At 42.3% G+C, this 20,870-nt stretch overlaps 1 protein-coding gene across 2 annotated transcripts in view; it reads left to right on the top strand.

Annotated features, from left to right (window-relative positions):
* The window catches only part of LOC117347285, a 34,350-nt gene extending 14,208 nt beyond the window's left edge, over positions 1–20,142 (top strand). For both annotated transcript variants that reach the window (XM_033918003.1, XM_033918004.1), the window contains exons 3-4: positions 880–1,044; positions 12,263–20,142. In XM_033918003.1, coding sequence (XP_033773894.1) covers positions 880–1,044; positions 12,263–12,504 — 407 coding nt within the window. In that variant the 3' untranslated portion in view covers positions 12,505–20,142. The remainder of the gene's footprint in view (positions 1–879; positions 1,045–12,262) is intronic.
* The last annotated feature ends 728 nt before the right edge of the window (positions 20,143–20,870 follow it).

Genomic DNA, 20,870 nt, shown 5'->3' with positions numbered 1-20,870 from the left:
CATTCTGTGTCTTTTTAACCACACCGAATACAAATAGACCCTCACTAAATACAGACTAAATAACTATAAATTAAAGATAGAAATATATAGACATAAATTAAACTGAACACCCAGGAAGCCAGGCTACAAACAGTGCAGTACCAGAGAAACAGTGATGCATGACCCGCTGTACTGTGCAAAATACAAATTTGGTAGAAATTTTAAAAACTGACATTTCCACTCACTAAGGGGGTCTTTGACAAAACCGCACTGCCGAGCTGCCTGTTCTATTCTATGGGCGACGTGGCATTTAGGGTTCCTTTTACTAAGGTCCGCTAGCGTTTTTAGCGCGTGCTGCATTGCCCCGTGTGCTAACCCCGTGCTACATTGCAAAAACTAATGCCAGCTCAATGCTGGCGTTAGCGTCTAGCGCACGCACTAAATTCGCTATCGCAGCTTAGTAAAAGGAGCCCTAAATGCCAAGTCGCCCATAGAATAGAACAGGCAGCTCTGCAGTGCGGTTTTGTCAAAGACCCCCTTAGTGAGTGGAAATGCCAGTTTTTAAAATGTCTACCAAATTTGTATTTTGTATCACTGTGACTTTGGCCATCTCTGCTTTTTTGGTTTCTCCTTGTATGTTTTGCAGAGATTGCCTCTTATTTTTCTTCTGTATGTTGCTATGACATTGATCAGTAAGAGCAGTCGGCTCTTTGCATGTTACTGTCTCATGGAATTCAGTGCAATTTATTTGCGTAATTAGAACATGAAGCTGAGATCAACAATACTTGGTATTCTTCTCAGGCCTATAACCTCACATTTGCTTATAGATCTAATAAAGGAAAAAAATATGAGTCTTCAATTTTCAGAAATAATCTATATTTTGTGTTTCTTTTTTCATAGGTAATGAAATTCGTCTGAAAAATTCAGAGGCTATTCTGACTATTGCTTTCAGCATCATCCTTGGTATTGTTGTGGTGGTGCTTCTTATTTACAGTCTAAATAAGTACAAAAAGAGAAGGTTACAGTACTCTCATCACCCACTCCATGACACCTCCTATGAATCAGGTTCGTCTTGAGATTAAACTTGTAGTCAAATACAAAAAATTGACTTTTCTTCCTCATTGACATTCCAAATAAAATAGTATCCTAGGATAAAGCCACAGGATTTTCTAACAAACAATTTATTTGGCCCCAAATTGATCTCCAAAAAGCCAAAATGAATGGACAGTAGATTAATAAATGATCTAAAGTCCCTACTTCGAGATGACAATGCCAATATTTATTTGACTTAGAGCTATCTAACTTTTGTAAACGAACAGGGGTCCAGAAAGCTCTGTGCAACAGAAAAAAACAAGTTTGTCTTATAGATAGGGATGGGGGATTGGAGGAAGTTTAATTATATATTGATGGGTTGGATTAATAGAAAATATTATATATGTAATCACATGTGTAATAATAGGGTGGGAAGGTGGGATTTATTTTTATTTTTAATAGTGAAATTAATAATGGTAGATACTCAAGTGATATTGTATAAGTTTAACTGTTATTTTCTGACACATTTGTTGTAAGATGAAAAAATAAATAAAGAATATAAAAAAACTCCAAAACAATATGAGGGGCATAATCAAAAAAAGCGTCTAAGTCCCCTTTTTGGCCTAAGTCCTTAAACGTTCAACGCAGAAGCAGGGAAAGTGTCCATAACCAAACCAAACGTCCTTGTTTTGATTATGGCCTTCCTCTGCCTAAACGTCCAATCACCACTACGTCTAAAAGTACACCCACACCACGTCTACACTTTTCAGCCATAATGAAACAAAAAAACGCCTAAGCCACAAACATCCAACAGAAGGGCTTTTAGGCGAAGGAGGAGCCAGTCATTCGCCTAAAAGCTGGATTCTGTAACCGGTGTCTGTCAAAAACAACACCGGTTACAGAACCCCCCCCCCACACACACACAACGATCCAGGCAGGAGGGTGCCCAAGCCCTCCTGCCATGTCGAACCGCAATCCCCCCCCCCCCCCCGACAACATTGGGGCAAGAGGGAGTTCAAGCCCTTTTGCCCCGGCCAACCGCGGCACCCCCGACATATCGGGGCAAGAGGGAACCCAAGCCCTCTTGCCCCGCCGATTAACATCAGGCCAGGAGGGAGCCCAAGCCCTCCTGGCCCTGGCGACCCCCCCCCCCCCCCGCCGCTACTTGAATGGGTCAGGAGGGAGCCCAAACCCTCCTGGCCCCGGTGACCCCCTACCCCCACCCCGTACTACATTACAGGCAGGAGGGATCCCAGGCCCTCCTGCCCTCGACGCAACCCCCCCTCCCCCCAACGACCGCCCCCCCAGAACCCCCTATCGCCCCCCCAGCCGACCCGCGACCCCCCGGCCGACCCCACGACCCCCCCACACCCACCCCCCTTCCCCGTACCTTGTTTCAAGTTGGCCGGACAGACGGGTGCCAAACCTGCCTGTCCAGCAGGCAGCCAACGGCAGAATGGGGCCGGATTGGCCCAGCCGTCCCAAAGCCCCGCCCACAGGTGGGGCCTAAGATGCCTGGGCCAATCAGAATAGCATTGGATTATTGCAGGCATACGGACTTTAAATGATGTGATTATAAATGGATCATTGCTTAGTTTTTCACAATTGCAACATAAATTTGGTTTAAATAAGTCACAAAGCTTTAAATGGTTGCAGTTGAAGCAGGCTATTCAGGAGGGTTTCCCTGAATGGAAAGTTCTTAATTCTCAGTATAGTTTGGAATTCCTTTGCTTTCAAGCGGATTTTTTGGGTCACCAAGCCTCACAGTGGTATAAATTGTTATATGGATATTTGAATAAAAAAACAAAAACTGTTCTTAGGGATATTTGGAGCATTGAGCTTGGGCACCAAATTTCTGCCTCTCAATGGCCACGTTTTTGGTCTTGGAGAATAAAAACTACAAGGGCAGCATCTATGAGACAGACTTGTTTGTTTTTTTTGTTGCATAGAGCGTTTTGGACCCCAGTTCGGTTACAGAAGTTGGATAGTTCGAGGTCCAATAGATGCTGGCATTGTGGTTTAGAAGCTGGGACATTAGACCATTTCATATTTTTCTGTCCCTATATAAATGCCTTTTGGAAGTTAATTTGGTCCCAAATTAATTCATTGTTAGAAAATCATGTTGCCCTTTCATATGATACTATATTATTTGGTACATCAATGAGATTTAAAAGCCAAATTTCAGCGAGTAATAATAAACTTCTATTGATATTGACAGGGGTTGCCATTCAGCAGATTACAGGAAATTGGAAAGATTACACTAAACTAAATTATACTTTTTGGTGGAATTCAGTATGCCATATTTATAAAATGGAAAGATTTGGGGGCCATTGATTATTTATTCTAATGATCAGACATCTTAAACACCTTAGTATTGGATAAGATATAGGGGGGGATTATGAATGATAATAATTGTTAATTATTAATATATGGGTGGGTGGGGTGGGATTCTTTTATATTTATATATTTGGAGGAATATAAATAAGATTGTCAAGTGATTAGTTAAAAAACTTTCTGATTGATTATTATACACTTGTAATATTTGAAAATGAATAAAGATTTATAATAAAAAAAAGTAATAATTGTAACACAATTTTTTCCATTCATTTTTCATATACAACCACAAAATATAATCTTATTAACAACACATAATGGTTAACCACAAAATTAAACTACACAAAGCACACTGTATGCTTCTCAACATTCATTCCTACCAGAACACAAAAACCCCTATGCAAATAAGGGACCAAAAACTAAACATACTAACATATACAAATGAAACCCTAAGATTCAAGACTCTGCATGCAGTACAACCCCAGAGAAAAAGAAACAAGTGCATTTCTTCCTGAACAGTGCAAAATATAGACAGCGGATGAAAATTCTCAAAATTGACACAATTCAATCACTAAATTGAAAATAAAATCATTCCCCCTACCTTTGTTGTCTCCCTCCCTTCATGCTGTGCCTCCCTCCGGTAGGTGTCTTACCTTCTGGCCAGCTCCTGCCTGGCCGTTTTATGTGGCCCGCTGTGCGATGCGCGTTTTCATTGCCGCCCCTGGTATTATCTTCTGGCCGGCTCCCTCTTACTACCGCAGTGTGCACAAAGCCGTGGGCAGTGGCTCCTAGTGCATCTCGCGCCTCATCGGGAAGCCTTCCCTTGTCTAGTTCAGTTGCAGGACACGCATAGGAGCTGCTGCCTGCGGCTTTGTGCACTGCGGTAGTGAGGAGGAGAGAGCCTCCTAGCAATAAAAACGCAGCATCATATCGCAGGCGGGCCAGATTCGGCCTGTGAGCCTTGAGTTTGACACCTGTGACTTAAGGGAAGGGAGCTGAGGTGTAGATGGTTGCTTCCTGTCCTTAGTGTGCTATTTTGGGTTAAAATGAGCAGACTCTGATCTCTGTAGGGAAGGACGAGTGTACAGAGTAAATCTTTGCCATGGGTAGTACTGTTGAAAAAATTGTTGATGGTAAGCTCTTCTTTAAGAGAAGGAAGAAGAGAAAGGTCGCCAAAATTGTTGAGAATGTTCAGAATGGTGCTGCTAATTCTCTACTGGTTGAGGAGTCTTCTTTCAGCCGAGACACTGTATCTTGCACTTTATCTCCAAAGAGACTATCTCCCAAGAAGGACACATCTGCCAATCAGTCATGCAGATCCTCTCTAAGATCAGAAGCTCTGAACCAAGCTGAACATCTGGCTGCTATGCAAGATGTCATGTCATATGCATCATAATTAGATTTAATAAGATGGTAGGTAGATTCTTGAAGTGCCACAAGAAGGTTAGGAAGAGATTCTGGAGAAGCAGCTTCTAGCTGTTTTAAAACAGAATGTTGAAAATGGAGAATTTGTAGTTGATGAGCAATGATTTTAGATGAGAGCATGGCTCCTTGATAAATTTTGTAACTCATCAAATCCAGGAGATGGTGATCTTTACCAGGAGGTGCACTCGGAGATTTTAAAGTCTTTGCCTTTTTAACAGCAGACTGAGCAACTATTGATTAGTGAGGTAGTTGTTGAAGGTCATATCCTGGCACCTTTTGGACTTTATATTTCATCTCTAAGCACTTGGAGGTTGTGGAGACTGAAAGGGGTTTTTGCCAATTAGCTAATTGGAGGTACTGCAAGAGCCACAATTTCTTTCACAGGAGTCTTACAGGATTGAAGTATGGCTTGAAAGTCCTTGCTGCCAGTAGGTGGTGTCCCCTGACTAAGACTAAATAGAGGCAAGACCTTCTGTAAAATTTGCACAGTAGACAACTGAGGAGGTTGATCCTGATCCAAATTAGGAAGCGCCTCTTGTTGTGACCAATCCAGTAGGGAAGGAGCTCCCTGGGTTGGTGAAGAGCAAACCGGAGTGCAGGGAGCCCAGGCCATGGTAGCAGGTGACATTAAAAGACCTGAAAGAATAAGGTTGTCTGTAGGCATTTGCTCTGTACATGTTGAACACTGCTTAGACTCCAGGAACGGAGGAGGAGATGGAGAATGCTGAAGTACAGCAGCACTGTCCTGCGCTGTAAAAGGAGGAACAATTTTGAAACCATGGAATAGACTCTGCTGGAACTATAGGGACTGATTGAGAGCCAGAGAGAGAAAGACATCTAGAAGGGACTTCTAAGTGAAGAGAAGCAGGATATTTTGATTTGTTTTTGTTTTGTTTTATTTATAACCTGCCTTTCCCAAGGCTCACAATATAAACATACATAATAAAATACATATAAAAATACAAAGTAAGAGACCAGCGCTTTCACAAATGCAAATTTCTTAATACTCTTATTTCATTTTGCAAAAAAATCTCTAACTTCTTAAAAGCATCAAGGTTGTTTTGCTTTCTAATGAATAAAGGCCCTGGGGTCCCCTTCAGGAAAACATGGTTAAACTTGAAGCAGTCAATCTTAGTTCCTTTACAGATGGCACAAACAAGTCACCATGATGGACAGAGCACAACTTAGGGACATAAGCTTGAATAATACCCACCAAACTTGCAGGAGCCAAGCCATTCAAACACAAATATGGTAGACCATCAAAAGATTTGGAAGACGCTTTAGCATGCTTTTTACCTGATGAAGTCTTCTGAAGGAAGTCAGGAGAGGACCGTGAGACTGAGCCTGCAGGAGCCTTCATTGAAACCTCTGCCACTTCCACTTCATTAAACTGCCCTGCCGTTGAGGATGCTGGCAGTGAAGGAGTTGTCATTCGCTGAGTTGCCAAATCTGCTTGCTTATTATTTCCAGTCGGCTTAGTTTGCTTCCCTCTCCTTGCGGTACCGAAGCAGAGCTCTGGAGGGAGGGAGCACCAGTTGTATTAAAAAAAAATTCCAGCGCCCTTTATGAAGAGAGAGGAAAACTTGATAAGCAGTGCCACTGTGAAAGACACTTTACTGGTAATTTGCTGATGTGGTTCTTGTTTCTTCCTTGTTCTTCTCCTTTGTTTTGTTTTTTTGTGAGGGGAAAAAAAGAAGTCGGAGTGGAAGCAAAAATGAGCTTCCTCCAACAGGACTAAAAGCTAGTTTCCCTGACACTAAAGAGAAAAAAGGGTAACCTGAAAACCAAATTGGGATAAAACTCAATCTGATGTGTTTGTGTTTTTTTAAGAGAGGGCAGAGCTGCAACTTGTCAGTTGCGGCCAAAGAAAAAACTGACAGGCCTGAAAGTATGAGGAAGCTAAAATGAGTGCTCCCTGCTGGAACCCTTGAAAAAGCCATTGTTGGCGAAACGGGTCCCGTCGGGCAGTATTGCTTGGAGCAAGAATGTTTGAATGAATAAAGAATTAAGAAGAACATGGCCGCAGACCCAACCGGCTGAGTAACACGCCGAAGTCTCTCCTCTAACAACTTTTTACCTGCTGCCCGAGATATCTGCTTCCTTCTTCATGCCGAAACGAAGAGGACGCAGTGCCGCTGGAGCCTCGCGGCAGCCCGGTGCAGCGGTTTTCGGCAACATTGAGGAGATCCTCCGACGTATGCAGGAGACGCCCCGGGCGTCGGGGGTCCCGCTGGAGTTGCGCCGGAGCGGAACGGACGCTAACTCCTTGGGCTTAGAAACAACATTAAGCCCCGACGCCAGAGTACCTCCCCCTCCGCCTCAGGTAACCAGCTCCCCACGAGAGGAAGTGCTGTTGGAGCATGAGCAGTGCTTTCCCCCGGAGGCCACAGATATCAGAGAGGGGAGACTGGAGACTAACTCTTCTTTTCAGGAGAGTTTGGAAGAGTCTGAGAGTTCAACAACTGAAGGGGTTTGGAATCAGAGAAATGCTGTTCAAGAAAGAATATCAACTTCAACTGGTGAGACTTCTCATTTTACTAATGCATTTCACATTGAAAAACCCAGAGAGGTAACCCTGGATTCTCTTTGGGATCTGGTGGCAGATTTGGCAAAATCTGTGAAACCCCAACTGAGTCAGTTGGAAGAAAGACTTAAAGTTCAAGAGGTTACAATGGGGAATTTAAAAGTTGAATTTGATGAGTCTAAAAGCTCCATAGAAAATATTCATCAGGAGTTAAAAGTTTCTAAACAAATTAGAGAAACACTAATAAAAGATAATACTAATTTGAGAAGGAAGCTGGAATCCTTAGAAAATTCTTCTAGAAATAATAACCTCAGATTAATTAACTTTCCGAGGATTGCAACAATATCACCGAGAGACATAGTGAAACGATACATGATGGAAATATTGGAAATTTCTGAAGATATGTTGCCACCTCTTACGCAGGCTTATTATCTACCTATTAAAAGAGAGGAACAGCAGCGTTTACAAGAAAAGGACCAGCAACCGTTAGATGTTACCGCAATATTGGAGCGTTCTGATATAGAAATGGTTTCTCCAGCGACACTGTTGATTACAGTAGCCTTAGCACCAGATAAAAACTGGTTGCTTAGGCTTTTCTTCAAAAATAGACTTAAGAAATTTATGGGACTTAAAATATTGATTTTTCCAGATCTGGCTCGAGAAACACAAAAAAGGAGACGTGAATTTCTTCTCTTAAAACCAGGGGTTATAGCTTTGGGGGCGACTTTTTATCTTCGACACCCTTGTAAATGTGTTATACAATATAGTATGAAAAAATATGTTTTCTTTGATCCAAGCCAGTTGACAACATTTTTGTCTACAGCACCTCAGGTTTAAGGGGGAATAAGAGGATAATTGATTTTTGTTGACCTGTCTCTGCCTAAAGGGCCTATTTTCTTTTATATAACAACTTAGTTTGTTTAAATTACTTTAATCATCCGCTTTCCATGCCTTGGATCCATATAGTGGACTAGAGTTGAAGTTAAGCTATAATGATTTTTCTTGTAAAAAGTCTGGGAGTAGAAATGTTTATATTAGTACTTTATTGGCTTATCTTTATTTTTCTGTACAAGTGATACTTGAATTGTAAATTGAAAATATAAATAAATAAAAAAAAAAAAAAAAAAGAATTAAGAAGAAAGATACAAGTTGGTCTGTTCTTCTTTTGTGCATCTTTTCCTGTTGAATGAGGATTTGTCTGGTTTGAAGTTATTCTATTCACCTCATCTTTCTATCTTCAAGAATTATTATGTAGGCATCTACCCCAAGGTGCCTACTTGGCAAGTAGACATAATTAGAAGCGGATTTGGGGCCAAGAAAACCCTAGCTTAACATACCGGTGCTTAAGTTGATTTAGATGCCCGTAGGTGTGATTCTACAAATGGTGTCTAACTTTGATATGTGGTAGGTGCCACTTTTCTAGGCACTGTTTATAGATACTGGCCCTTTTAAATTCAGGCAACTTGATATAGAATTAGAGGGTTTTTGCTTTGTTAGCATACTGACTTCAAATCAGCTATAGTTAATAAAAATTTTAAAAACTTGTGTCATATGACAAAGCCACGAGATTCTCTAATAAACAATTTATTTGGGTCCAGATTGATTTCTAAAATGTCAAGATAAGGGGACAGTAGTATAATAAATGATCTAGTGTCCCTGCTTCAAGATTACAATGCCAGCATCTATTAGACTTAGAGCTATTTAACTTCTGTAATCTGGTATAAAACTATTAGTGAATTGTTTAAAAAAAAGCCTAAAAATACTCTTAGGGACATTTGGAGCATTGAGATTAAGCATGATATTTCAGCGTCTCAATGGCCACAAATTTGGTCTTGGAGAATGAGATGTACAATGTCAGCGTCTATGAAACAAACTTGGTTTTTTTTGTTACATAGAGCTTTTTGGACCCCAGTTAGATTGCAGAAGTTAAAAAGTTCTTTGTCTAATAGATGCTGGCATTGTAATCTGGATATAGGGACTTTAGATCATTTTTTGTTTTATTGTCCCCATATCTTAGCCTTTTGGAATTCAATCTGGGATCAAGTAAATTGTTTATTGGAAAATCACGTAGCATTAACTTATGATACTGTACTTTTTGGTATGTCTATGAGAAAAAAGAGTCAGATATCAATGTGTAATAACAAACTTTTATTGATTTTGACCAGAGTAGCCATTCAACATATTACTAATAACTGGAAAGACCATAGTAGGCTTAATTTTAAATTTTGGTGGAATTCAGTTTGTCACATATACAGAATGGAAAGATCAATAGCGGTGCAAAATGGAAATTATAAAAACTTTATTAAAATTTGGGAACCATTAACGTCCTTTTGTCATGATTGATGCCATTTTTCTAAAATTTCTATATTTAATATGTAAGATAAGGATGGGGAGGGGGAGGGTTTCTATTCCATGAAAAATAAAAATTACTAGAGGAATTTCAGGATGGGAGAGGGAGGGCTATATTTCCAATTATAAGATATAATGATAAGATGTACAAGTGTTTAAATCTATATTATTGAGTTGCAATTATTGTACACTTGATGAAAGTTTTAAAATGAATAAAGAATTAAAAAAAAAAAAAAATAACTTCTGTAATCTAACTGGGGTCTAAAATGCTCTATGTAAAAGGAAAAACCAAGTTTGTCTCATAGATGCGGACACTGTACATCCCATTCTCCAAGACCAAATTTGTGGCCATTGAGACGCAGTAATTTGATGCTTGATCTCAATGCTCCAAATGTCCCTAAGTCCAGTTTTAGGCTTTTTATTTACAAATCTGTTTATCAATTTATACCACTGTGTGGCCTGGTGACCCAGAAAGTCCACCTGAAAGCATACAAATTCTAAACTATATTGCGTATTAAGATTTTTCCATTCAGGGAACCCTGTGTGAATGGCCTGCTTCAGTTGCAACCATCTAAAGCTTTGTGATTTATTAAGACCATATTTATGTTGCAACTGTGAAAAATCAAGCAGTTTACCATTTGAAATAACATCATCTAAAATCAAAATACCTGCTATCATCCAATGATTCTATTTGGTATGTCAGTAAGAACAAAGAGTCAAATTTCATCAAATAATAAGCTTTTATTGATTATGACAGGAGTCGCCATACAACATGTCACACATAATTGGAAAAATTGGAGCAGGTGGAACTCATTGTGTCACACTTATAAGATGGAAAGAACAATAGCCATACAAAAAGGGAATTATAAAAAAATTTAAAGAGATATGGGGGCCATTGACAAATTATTGTAATGATTACAGGAAATTGGAAAGATTATATACTAAACTAAATTATACTTTCTGGTGGAATTCAGTATGCCATATTTATAAAATGGAAAGGGTGCTTGCTATGCAACAAGGTAATTATAATAAGTTTAAAAAGATTTGGGGGCCATTGATTATTTATTCTAATGATCACACATCTTAAACACCTCAGTATTGGTTAAGATAAAGGGGTGGGTGGGAATATGAATGACAATAATTGATAATTGTTAATTATTAATATATGGGTGGGAGGGATGGGATTCTTTTATATTTATATATCTGAAGGATTACAAATAAGATTGTCAAGTGATTAATTAATATATTTCTGAGTGATTATTGTAATAAAATAATAAAATTTGCGGACGACACCAAACTATTTAGTGGAGCTTGGACTAAAGAGGACTGCGAAGAATTGCAAAGAGACTTGAACAAACTAGGGGAATGGGCGACGAGATGGCAGATGAAGTTCAACGTTGAGAAATGTAAAGTACTACATGTGGGAAGCAGAAACCCGAGGTGCAGCTATACGATGGGAGGGATATTACTGAATGAGAGTACCCAAGAAAGGGACTTGGGGGTAATGGTGGACATGACAATGAAGCCGACGGCACAGTGCGCAGCGGCCGCTAAGAAGGCAAATAGAATGCTAGGCATAATCAAGAAGGGTATTACAACCAGAACGAAAGAAGTTATCCTGCCGTTGTATCGGGCGATGGTGCGTCCTCATCTGGAGTACTGCGTCCAATATTGGTCGCCGTACCTTAAGAAAGATATGGCGTTACTCGACAGGGTTCAGAGAAGAGCGACACGTCTGATAAAAGGGATAGAAAACCTTTCATACGCTGAGAGATTAGAAAAACTGGGACTCTTTTCCCTGGAGAAGAGGAGACTTAGAGGGGATATGATAGAGACTTACAAGATCATGAAAGGCATAGAGAGAGTAGAGAGGGACAGATTCTTCAAACTTTCGAATAATAAAAGAACAAGAGGGCACTCGGAAAAGTTGAAAGGGGACAGATTCAGAACGAATGCTAGGAAGTTCTTCTTTACCCAACGTGTGGTGGACACCTGGAATGCGCTTCCAGAGGACGTAATAGGGCAGAGTACGGTATAGCTAGAGGATTACAGTCCAGGTCCTGGACCTGTTGGCCACCGCGTGTGCGGACTGCTGGGCACGATGGACCTCTGGTCTGACCCAGCGGAGGCACTGCTTATGTTCTTAAAATGAATAAAGATTTTAAAAAAAAATAAATTAAGAGATTTGGGGGCCATTGACAAATTATTGTAATGAATAGATACCATTTTCCATTATAAGTACAATGCAAGTGAAGGGATGGGAGGGGGGAATTCTGAATTTTATTAAATGATTGGATAAGTAAAAAAGAATATTTCATAGGATATATTTGATTGCATATGTTATGGGAGGGAAGGGATTAAATTTTATGTATTATTGTTAAATATGACAGATATTCAAGTGATGTATTTAAATTTCAATTGTTAATTTATTGATACACTTGTTGTAAGAGGTAAAAATGAATAAAGATTCATTAAAAAAAAAACTTGTGCGACATTTTTAAATCATTAATAATGTCTATAAATTTATTCATGTATAGTGCACATAAAGGTAATTGTCTTCTGTAATAGGATTTAGCAAAATTCTACCGATTTTTAATATTTTTCTTTTTAATTTTTCAGCTGACAGGTATTCTGTACCAGATGATACGCTGGTAATATCAGGAGGGTTATATGATGCACCCAGAGTTTATAACCCCAATATGACTGTTCTGGAAGATGAAGACTCTCAATATGATTATGTGTCATTTGGCTCCAGACCTGGACAATTTAGACTGGAATTTTTGCCAGGAGAAAAGGAAAGAGAACCCACTTATGAAAGTTCAGCCTTTGAAATATTTCATTCACTGCAGAAGAACTCCTGATGTGATAAGTGTTCTGACAGCAGAAAAGTTGTTTGTTTTTTTTAATCACTCTTCAATGTTGTTGTTAATTTAATATTATACACCATTAGGCATTAATGGAGTAAAGTCAGTGCTTATGTTTACATACCAGTTATGCATGAAAATAATTACAATAATGGCACAGACATGCCTGTTTGTGTAAATGCCAAAAAGCCACCTAAGCACCATCTGTAAATATGCACATACTGTATATTACATAGCACGGCTTTGGCAGTGGGCGCACATATAGACAAGTCTGGGTGGAACTTAGACTTACACATGTCCTTTATAGAATGCTTTAAATTACATATGCATTGGGAGTGAGTGCTTCAAGTTGGGGTCAGTGTTCGCACCTAAATTATAGGTGCATGTTTCTCCTGTTAAGTTGTAAGAGAAAGTAGGCGCTTAATAGGAAGGTAATTCTGTAGCAGGTACCTACTAAAGGTGCTAGTTTATGGCTGCTATTTCAAGCCTATTCTATAAAGAAAAGTAGGTACCTACTTTCCTTTAATGCAAATGGTTGAAAATGTGCTTAAATGCAAGGTGCAATCACTTACACAAGCCCTATAACTGATATTTATGTGAGTTGCAACATGTGTACATTATTGTAGTCAATCATTTCCATGCATACCTGTTTGCCCACTCAACCCAAACTCTTCTCGTGTATATGCCCCCAGCGAAGTACATTCCCATCAGATTACGGTTTGTATTTTTCTTCTAGTCAATATTCTGTAAGAGATCATTTACACATGTAAGGAGCCAATTTATATGTGTAAATGACTAGAATACTGCTATTTTATGTGCCTCATTGCCCCCTACAACTAGGCAGCTCCTTACAAAATTACCTCCTGTAGGGGTAATTTTCTAAAGATTTTATTCCACAACAATTTTCTGGATGAAAAATATTAGATATATATGATCAGCAGTCCTTTCTTAGACATTGTATTTTCTAGCACATAGAGCTATGTGGACTTCTGTCAAAGTAGCTAAAGTTACAAGACAGTATTAGCCATTTCTAACCAAAGCTAGTACTCTTCCCATATGTTACTTCCCAATTTAAATACTTTTTGAGAATAGTCAGATACTGGCAATTTTAAAAATAAATGTAACATATCACATAATTGTATGGTGAATCTTAGGCTTGCATCCTTATTTCACCAAACCAGTTTCAAAGCTCTTTAATATGTTAATAACTATTGTGATAAAGGTTATACCGATTTTCATTGGAAAAGACAATCCATTGCTTGACTTCACTTTATGGTCCGACATACTCATAAAATTGAATTCTGTTAAGTCTCTTCTGGATTCCATATGCTAGGTGTTCAATCCCAACCTGTAGTCCGGGTGTCGCAGAAATCCACATCTTTTTTGAACATATGCTCCATCCCCCTAGGCTGAGAGTCAGCAAACAACCTTAGTTTCAATTTCTGCAGGCAGTCCGAACAGAAGTCTTTTGCTGTTGCTCTACTTCTGTTTCTTATTTTTTCACTTAAAGTTCATTTTTTGGTGGCTTCAGTGCCTTGAGACCCTTCTCCGGTAAGAGAAAAGGACGCAGTCCCGCAGAGCAGGACTGCAGCTTCACAGAGAAGCTCTGGTGGATCTGTGAAGCCAGTCTGCTGTGTACCACCCTCTTCAAGTGCCCTGGGTTCTTTCTCGTGGAAATCTGCTGGCCGGTGATTGTCGCAAGTTTCTAGCGCAGGCTGTATGTCTGGATAGAAACCCATCCAGGTTTCAAGGCGCAGGCTGCCTTTCCCGCACCCGACCACGTGGCAGTGGATCTGTGGGGGTGGAGGTTGTAGTCAGTCTCTGGCCGGCTGGCAGTCCGAAGATCTTCATTCCTGTGCATTTGGAGCTGTTTCTGAGGCAGAAAGTCCTTTTCCTCTACTCAGTTGCTTTAAAAACTGAGAGACAAAGGCACTATAGAGACTGTGAGTACCTCCATTATTTCCTATGGGAACTTTGGGGATTGCTTGTTTATCGATTTAAACTTCGTTTTTCACAGTTTCTGTGGGTAGAGTTCAGGTCCCCCACCTTCCCAGACCACAAATCACTATTTTTTAATTTTCTGTTTATTTTTGCTGTTTTGGTGAAAATTCATGGATTTTAAAATTCTTGGATTTTAAAAATGATATTTTTTCTAACTTTGATTTCTGCTTCAATCCCCTTGATTTGACTCAAAATCGATTGGGATGGACTCCCCAGCCCCTAATCTATTGAATGTGGACATTGATTGCACCTTATGGGCGCTGGATCAGTGATTGCATACCACCCTATGTTGCTCCCTGTGAACCAGTTTTGCTGGATGTTGGAAGGGGATCGTAGTTCTCTTCGTTCTTCCCGCATGTGTCATCAGGGATACTCCAGGTTTTTCCTCCTTAGAGTCATTCCCAGGGCTACAATCACATTACCTCAGTTCCAATTCCAGGCATCCTCAGGTTCCTGTGCAGTCGCTATGCTTCAAATACACACAAAAAAGAAGAAAGTGCCAATGTTGCCCGGGGCAGGCATTGCTTCCTCACTCACAGGCTGTCTTCTACTGTTTTGTCAGGAGTGGACTCGACTTTCATTGGCCACTTGTTAATCCTTCTTTGCCTGCCTCTGGCTTGTTTTTTGGATTCCGGCAAGTTGAAGGCAACAGAGTCCAGGGTCTGCGAAATTCTGCAGTGCCTCATAATCTTCGGGATGCTGGACCCTGTTCCAGTCCATGAATAGGGGCTTAGGCGGATACTCTTTATTCCTCACGCCAGAAAGGCTTGGAAAATTGGAGACACCATTCTGGGTCTACCCACTTCTTGCAAATTCCCTTTTTCCGAATGGACAATGGCGTACACAGTACTAGCTGCTGTCTCCAGGGGAGTTTCTAGGGCCTATGTATCTTCCTGAGGTTTATCTCCATATTTCTTTCTGCCCAGAGCATTGCCGGCTTCTGCATTTCCATGTTCTGCAACTACATTTCAAGTTCACAGCTCTGCCCCTTGACCTCGCAACGGCATCCACACTTTCATTGAAGTAATTGTAATTGAGGTGGCTTTCCACCAGCAAGGGGTCTACATCCACTCTTCCTGGGACAGCGGGTGCTCTGGGCTCCATTTCATTAGGTGTATGAAGGCACAGTGGGAACGGTAGTGTCTCTGCTGCAGGCATTGGCAAGTTCAGGAAGAGACGCTTGGCGTCCTCCCAGTCCCTGGAGTTTCAGGGGCTTCTCTTCGTCTTCTGACAGGGTCGTGTGTTTCTTCTCAGAGCAAGTAGACAGAACCTTCAACGGATAGAATTCTCTTGGACTGTCCAGCTCTCTCGGCCTAGTTTTATCTGCAGACTCTGGGTCTTAGGCAGCCTCCTTGGAGGCAATGCCCTAGGTCAGAGCACCCTTTGTGCCCTTGACGGGAATCCCTCTTATCTTGGTGATCTCCGCTAAGTTCTCTGCCCCCCTTCTGAGGCTGCACTCCTGGACAGAACCAGCTGGCAGCAATTTGAACTGGTGGCTTCAGAGGGTGGCTTTCAGCCAGGACTAGCTTCTTCAGATTTAAGAGTGGATAACTCTTCCCAAGGATGCCAGCCTGTTGGGTTGTGGACTCATTGTGGGGCCCGCTCCATTCAGGGGTAGTGGACTCCTGGTCTGCAATGTTGGTTAACCTATAGTCTGGAGCTTCGGGAAATTTGGATGACGCTACTCGTTCTACAGCCCCTTCAGAAAAGACAAGTGGTGCAATTTTCTTCGACACCACAGCAGTGGCATATGTACTTGACAAGGGAGCTCTAGTGCTCTCTCTCTCTCTTGGATCAGAAAGCTCGGTGGCATTCCTCTGGGTGGAAGAACTTCTTCTGTCTTTCTTGGCAGCCCATGGGGTCTGAGTTGACTATGCTCTGGCAGTCTTCCTTGGCCGATAGTTCCTGGTCTCAGGAGCATGGTTCCTTTTGCAGGAGCTGTTCCGTTAGCTCTTATAAGAGCTGGGATTTGCTCCAGAGGGTCTTGTTGGCTTCAGCAGAGATCTCAAAGGCTGGGTACCTTTTCTGAAGACAAACAGCATGGAAGCTAGGGCCAGATGCCTTGATTTGGCCCTGGCTGCACGAGTTCCTGTATGATGTTCCCTTCATGGCCTCTGATTGGTTGGGTCTTATGCTGGACAGCAACACATCCCAGCCTTCTAGTGGCTCCGGATTGGCCTTGCCACCCATGGTAATTGGTTCTCATACGTGTTTAGCGGGATGAGAGACTCCGGCTCCATTTTCTTTGATATCTTCTCAGTCGTGGACCGGTGTCCATGGAGAACCCTCAGTGTTTTGGTCTTACACTATGGCTCGTGAATGCCCAGTCTTGATGATGAGTAGTTATTTGGAGGTAGTTTTCTTTACTCTCTTGCGCTTGAAGTTCCCTCTACTATGGCTTCTTCTGTGGAGTGCTAGGAATCGGATGGAGCCTGAGAAGGCTCCCAGTTAAGTAGTCCTAGCTATCCTTCTGGATGGTGACAGACGTCTGGCAGCGACCTCTCTGAAAGTTTAGATTGCAGGCTTTGCCTGTTTTAGAGCGTGCAGAGGTGCTAATTCGCTTACTGCTCTTTCAGATGTCACCAGGTGTTTGGAGGGGGGGGGAGCGCTTTGTCTGCGTCCTCCCTTGTATCTTCCTTTCCCTTCATGGAATCTTAACATTGTTTTGCAGGGCCTTGGTGAAGCCCCCCTTTTGAAAGATGCTTTTACTGATCACTGTTGTCTCAGCATGGTGTATTTTGAAGTTTCTGCTCTTTTGTACAAGGAACCCTTTCTCTGTGTTTCGGATGTGTTTTTCTCTGTACTGTACCTTCCTTCTTGCCGCAGGTGGTCCCGGATTTCCAAGTCAATCAGGAGGTTAAGTAGCCAACATTTCATCCGCCAGGTTGGAGTGCACAGATCAGATCATCTGCAATTTGGATGTCTGGAGGGTCTTGCTCCTTTTATTTGGAAAGGACAATTGAGTCCGGTGTCCAAGTCCTCAATCATTCAATGGATTAGAATGGCCATTTCAGTGACTTCCGTGGCACATAGCCACCAATCTCGTTTACAGCATTTGATGAGAAGTGTGGTTGTGTCATGGGGGCATCTTGCGCGATTCATCCTGATGGAATTTGCAGGGCAGTTTCTTGGTCCTCTCTTCATACTTTTGCCCAGTTTTACCAAATTGTTGTAGCAATGCATTTTGATACCATCTTTTGGGACCTCAGGTATAAGGGAAGACTCTTCTGTCCTTCCCTAGTTACCATGGCTTTGGTACGTCACCTAGTGTATGGAATCCAGAAGGGACGTAACAAAATGGAAGATTAGGTTTATACCTACGATAATCTTCTTTCAGTTAGTCCTTGAAGGATTCCATACAACCCGCCCTCTCTGTCTTCACTCAGTTGTTGGAGTAGCCTTCTCCTTTCTGCCTTAGTCACTCTCATTACAGGTTTGAAGCTTTTCCAGCCAGTTGGGGAGTTTCTGTGAGTATACACATTACTGAAGGCCTTTCTTGGGCTGCTTGCTGCACACAACAGTTTAGTACTGCATTGTTCCTCAGTGGGTGTGGGTGTATGTGGGGGGGGGGGGGTCTGAATTGCCTTTGTGCCTGTTTCTCACTTGTAATATTTTGCAGAGCAAGCCAGTTTATGATTTGCTTGTGCTGATGGGGATTTTTCCCCGTACCCTCTTGACCTGGATTTGTAGGTATGTGCTTGACTTTGGGACCAGCCTAGGGGGGTGGAGCATGTGTACAGAAAATATGTAGATTTCTGCAACACCCGGACTGTGGGTTGGGATTGAACACCTAGCATATGAAATCCTCCAGGGACTAACAGAAAGAAGATTATCGAAGGTATAAACCTAATCTTCTATTAGCAACAACAGAAATCTGCTCTTGAGAGACAGCACTGTACACATCTGGCAATTTTGGAACATTACGTTAATATGAATTTAATGTGATCTTTATTTGTGCTATTTTCTTGGCACAGGTTTGTTGGAGGGGGGGGGGGTTTCAGGAAAGTTATGGTTTTTCTTTTGTATATCATTGATACACCATTATCAATAAAAAAGATATGGACTAAAAAAAGTGGTTTTCCACGTGCAAAGCCTGGGCGCATGCAGAAAAGGGCTTTCATAAAATTGCATGGCCAAATATGCACATATTGGAATTATAGCTGTACCAAATAGCATGTTTTACTATTTGGCTGAATAGGAATACTGATTACAAATAGTGGCTATTTGAGCCATAACATAACAAATAATAAAAGAAACAACATGAAATTGGAGATCAAATGTTTATTTCAGTAGGATTTAACCAGAGGCGTAGCTAGGAAGGGTGCAAGGGGAGCAGTCGCTTCTCCAAACAGATTTTTGAAAGAAAATGGTACCTATTCGCCAGAGGCACTCCACACTAACTTCTGCTGGCCACCGCAAACTGGACAAGAGAGCAGCCAGGAGAAATTGCGAGTTTCCCTGCCCTGTCCCTTACTCACTGGCTTTTGCAACAACAAAATGAAGCTATGTGCAGGGCCATAGCTCTATGAGCACCAGTACCAGCTTTGCTCCTCCATCCCCCCTTCAATGATGCAACTACCTCTTTCGGGGAGGGGAGAGAAGTAAAACCAACAGTGTCATGCATAGAGTTATGGCCTCACACACAGCTTCATTTTGTTGCAGTACAAACCCGTGAGTGAAGGCCAAGGCGGGGAAGTTCTCAGTTTCTCCTGGCTGCTACCTTTTCTAGTCTGCGGCAGCTGGGAGGAGCAGGGCTGCTTTTACCACTGGGTAAAGGGAACAGCCAGCCACCCTATTGTCCAGTAGTAAATTCACCCTCAAATTGGTATTTCTCTCTATCTTCTCCGTCCACACCTTCACAAGAGTTCTGCCTCTCCTCCCTTCCGCCATTTTCTACTACACCAGCACTGGCAATTAAGTCAGTCAGCCTTGTGCCGGAGCCTCTCTTCAGGCATGTCCCACCTACTCTGATGTAACTTCCTGTTTTCCACATAGGCAAGATGTACCTGAAGTGAAACCCCAACTGTGGCATAAAACTGACTGGCTTAATTACTGGTGTTGGAATAGTATGGAAGAGATAGGAGAGTGCAGGCAGAAGGGAGGAGGCAGATCTCATGCAGTGCGGGGGTGTGAAGAGGGGAGAAAGAGACTGATTGATTGACTGACTGGAGGGAAAGAAATAGGGAGAAATGCTGGATATCTGGAGTGGGTAAAGGGGGAGGGAATATGTGGCACAGAAAGAGAAGCTAAAGGAAAAGGTGAACATGAGAGATGGGGACATAGAAAATTAAATTCAGGACAGGGACACTGAGGGTCTGTGATAGAACGGGAAAGGTTGGGGACAATGGAATGCAAAGAAGTAGTGCTGGAAAAGGGAGAAGATAATGAGCATGGTGACAGGGGGAGAATGCTGGAAAAGAGGGAAGAATGGTGGAAAAGGGGAGAGATAATGCAGGAAAAGGGGGTTGCTGAACTTGGGGTAAGGATAGGAACGTGCAGGCCCGGCTCAACCATGAGGTAGTGCACTGTTCTTCAACTGCCGGTCCGCGGACCGGTGCCAGTCTGCAGGAAATTTCTGCTGGTCAAAGCAGGACCGGCAAGATTAAGGTGACTGTTTTCAGACCTCCTGTCCCCGCTGTGCTTGGGGACAATGGGACTGGCAATCATTTCCTGTCCCTACCTGTCGCGCAAAAAACAAAAACCCTCCCTCCTTCCTTTCCCCTGGTCCCCTGCTCTTACCGCCCTGCTGCTGCTAAAGCCAACAAGAAGTCTTCTTTCCGATGTCAATTCTGACGTCGGAGAGTCCTGTTCTGGACCAGCCAATCGCTGCCTGGCTGGCCCAGAACATCCTCTCTGACATCGGAATTGACGTCGGAAAGAAGACTTTTTGTCGGCTTTAGCAGCAGCAGCAGCAGGGCAGTTAAGAGCAGGGGAAAGGAAGGAGGGAGGCTTTTTTTTTTTTTTTGCACGGCAGGGAGGGAAGGAGGTAGGCAGGCAAGCAGGCTGGCTTTGGCCAGGGAGGGAGAGAGGTAGACAGGCAGGCAGGCTGGCTTCGGGGGTGGGACAAAGTGTGGAAGGCAGTGAGAGGGACATGGGAAGGAGGCACTGGGGGCACTAAAGACATGGGAAGGAAGCACTGGGGCCACTAAGGACATGAAAATGAGGCACTGGGGGCACTAAGGTCATGGGAAGGAGGTAATGGGGGCACTAAGGACATGGGAAGGAGGCACTGGGGGGCCCTAAAGACATAGGAAGGGGCACTAAGGACTTGGGAAGGAGGCACTAAAGACATGAGAAGGAAGCACTGGGGGCACTAAGGACATGGGAAGGAGGCACTGGGGCCACTAAGGACATAGGAAGGA

The sequence above is a fragment of the Geotrypetes seraphini genome, chromosome 13 (genome assembly GCF_902459505.1).
Source record: "Geotrypetes seraphini chromosome 13, aGeoSer1.1, whole genome shotgun sequence".
NCBI lineage: Eukaryota > Metazoa > Chordata > Amphibia > Gymnophiona > Dermophiidae > Geotrypetes > Geotrypetes seraphini.
This window is presented reverse-complemented; position numbering and strand designations above follow the sequence as displayed.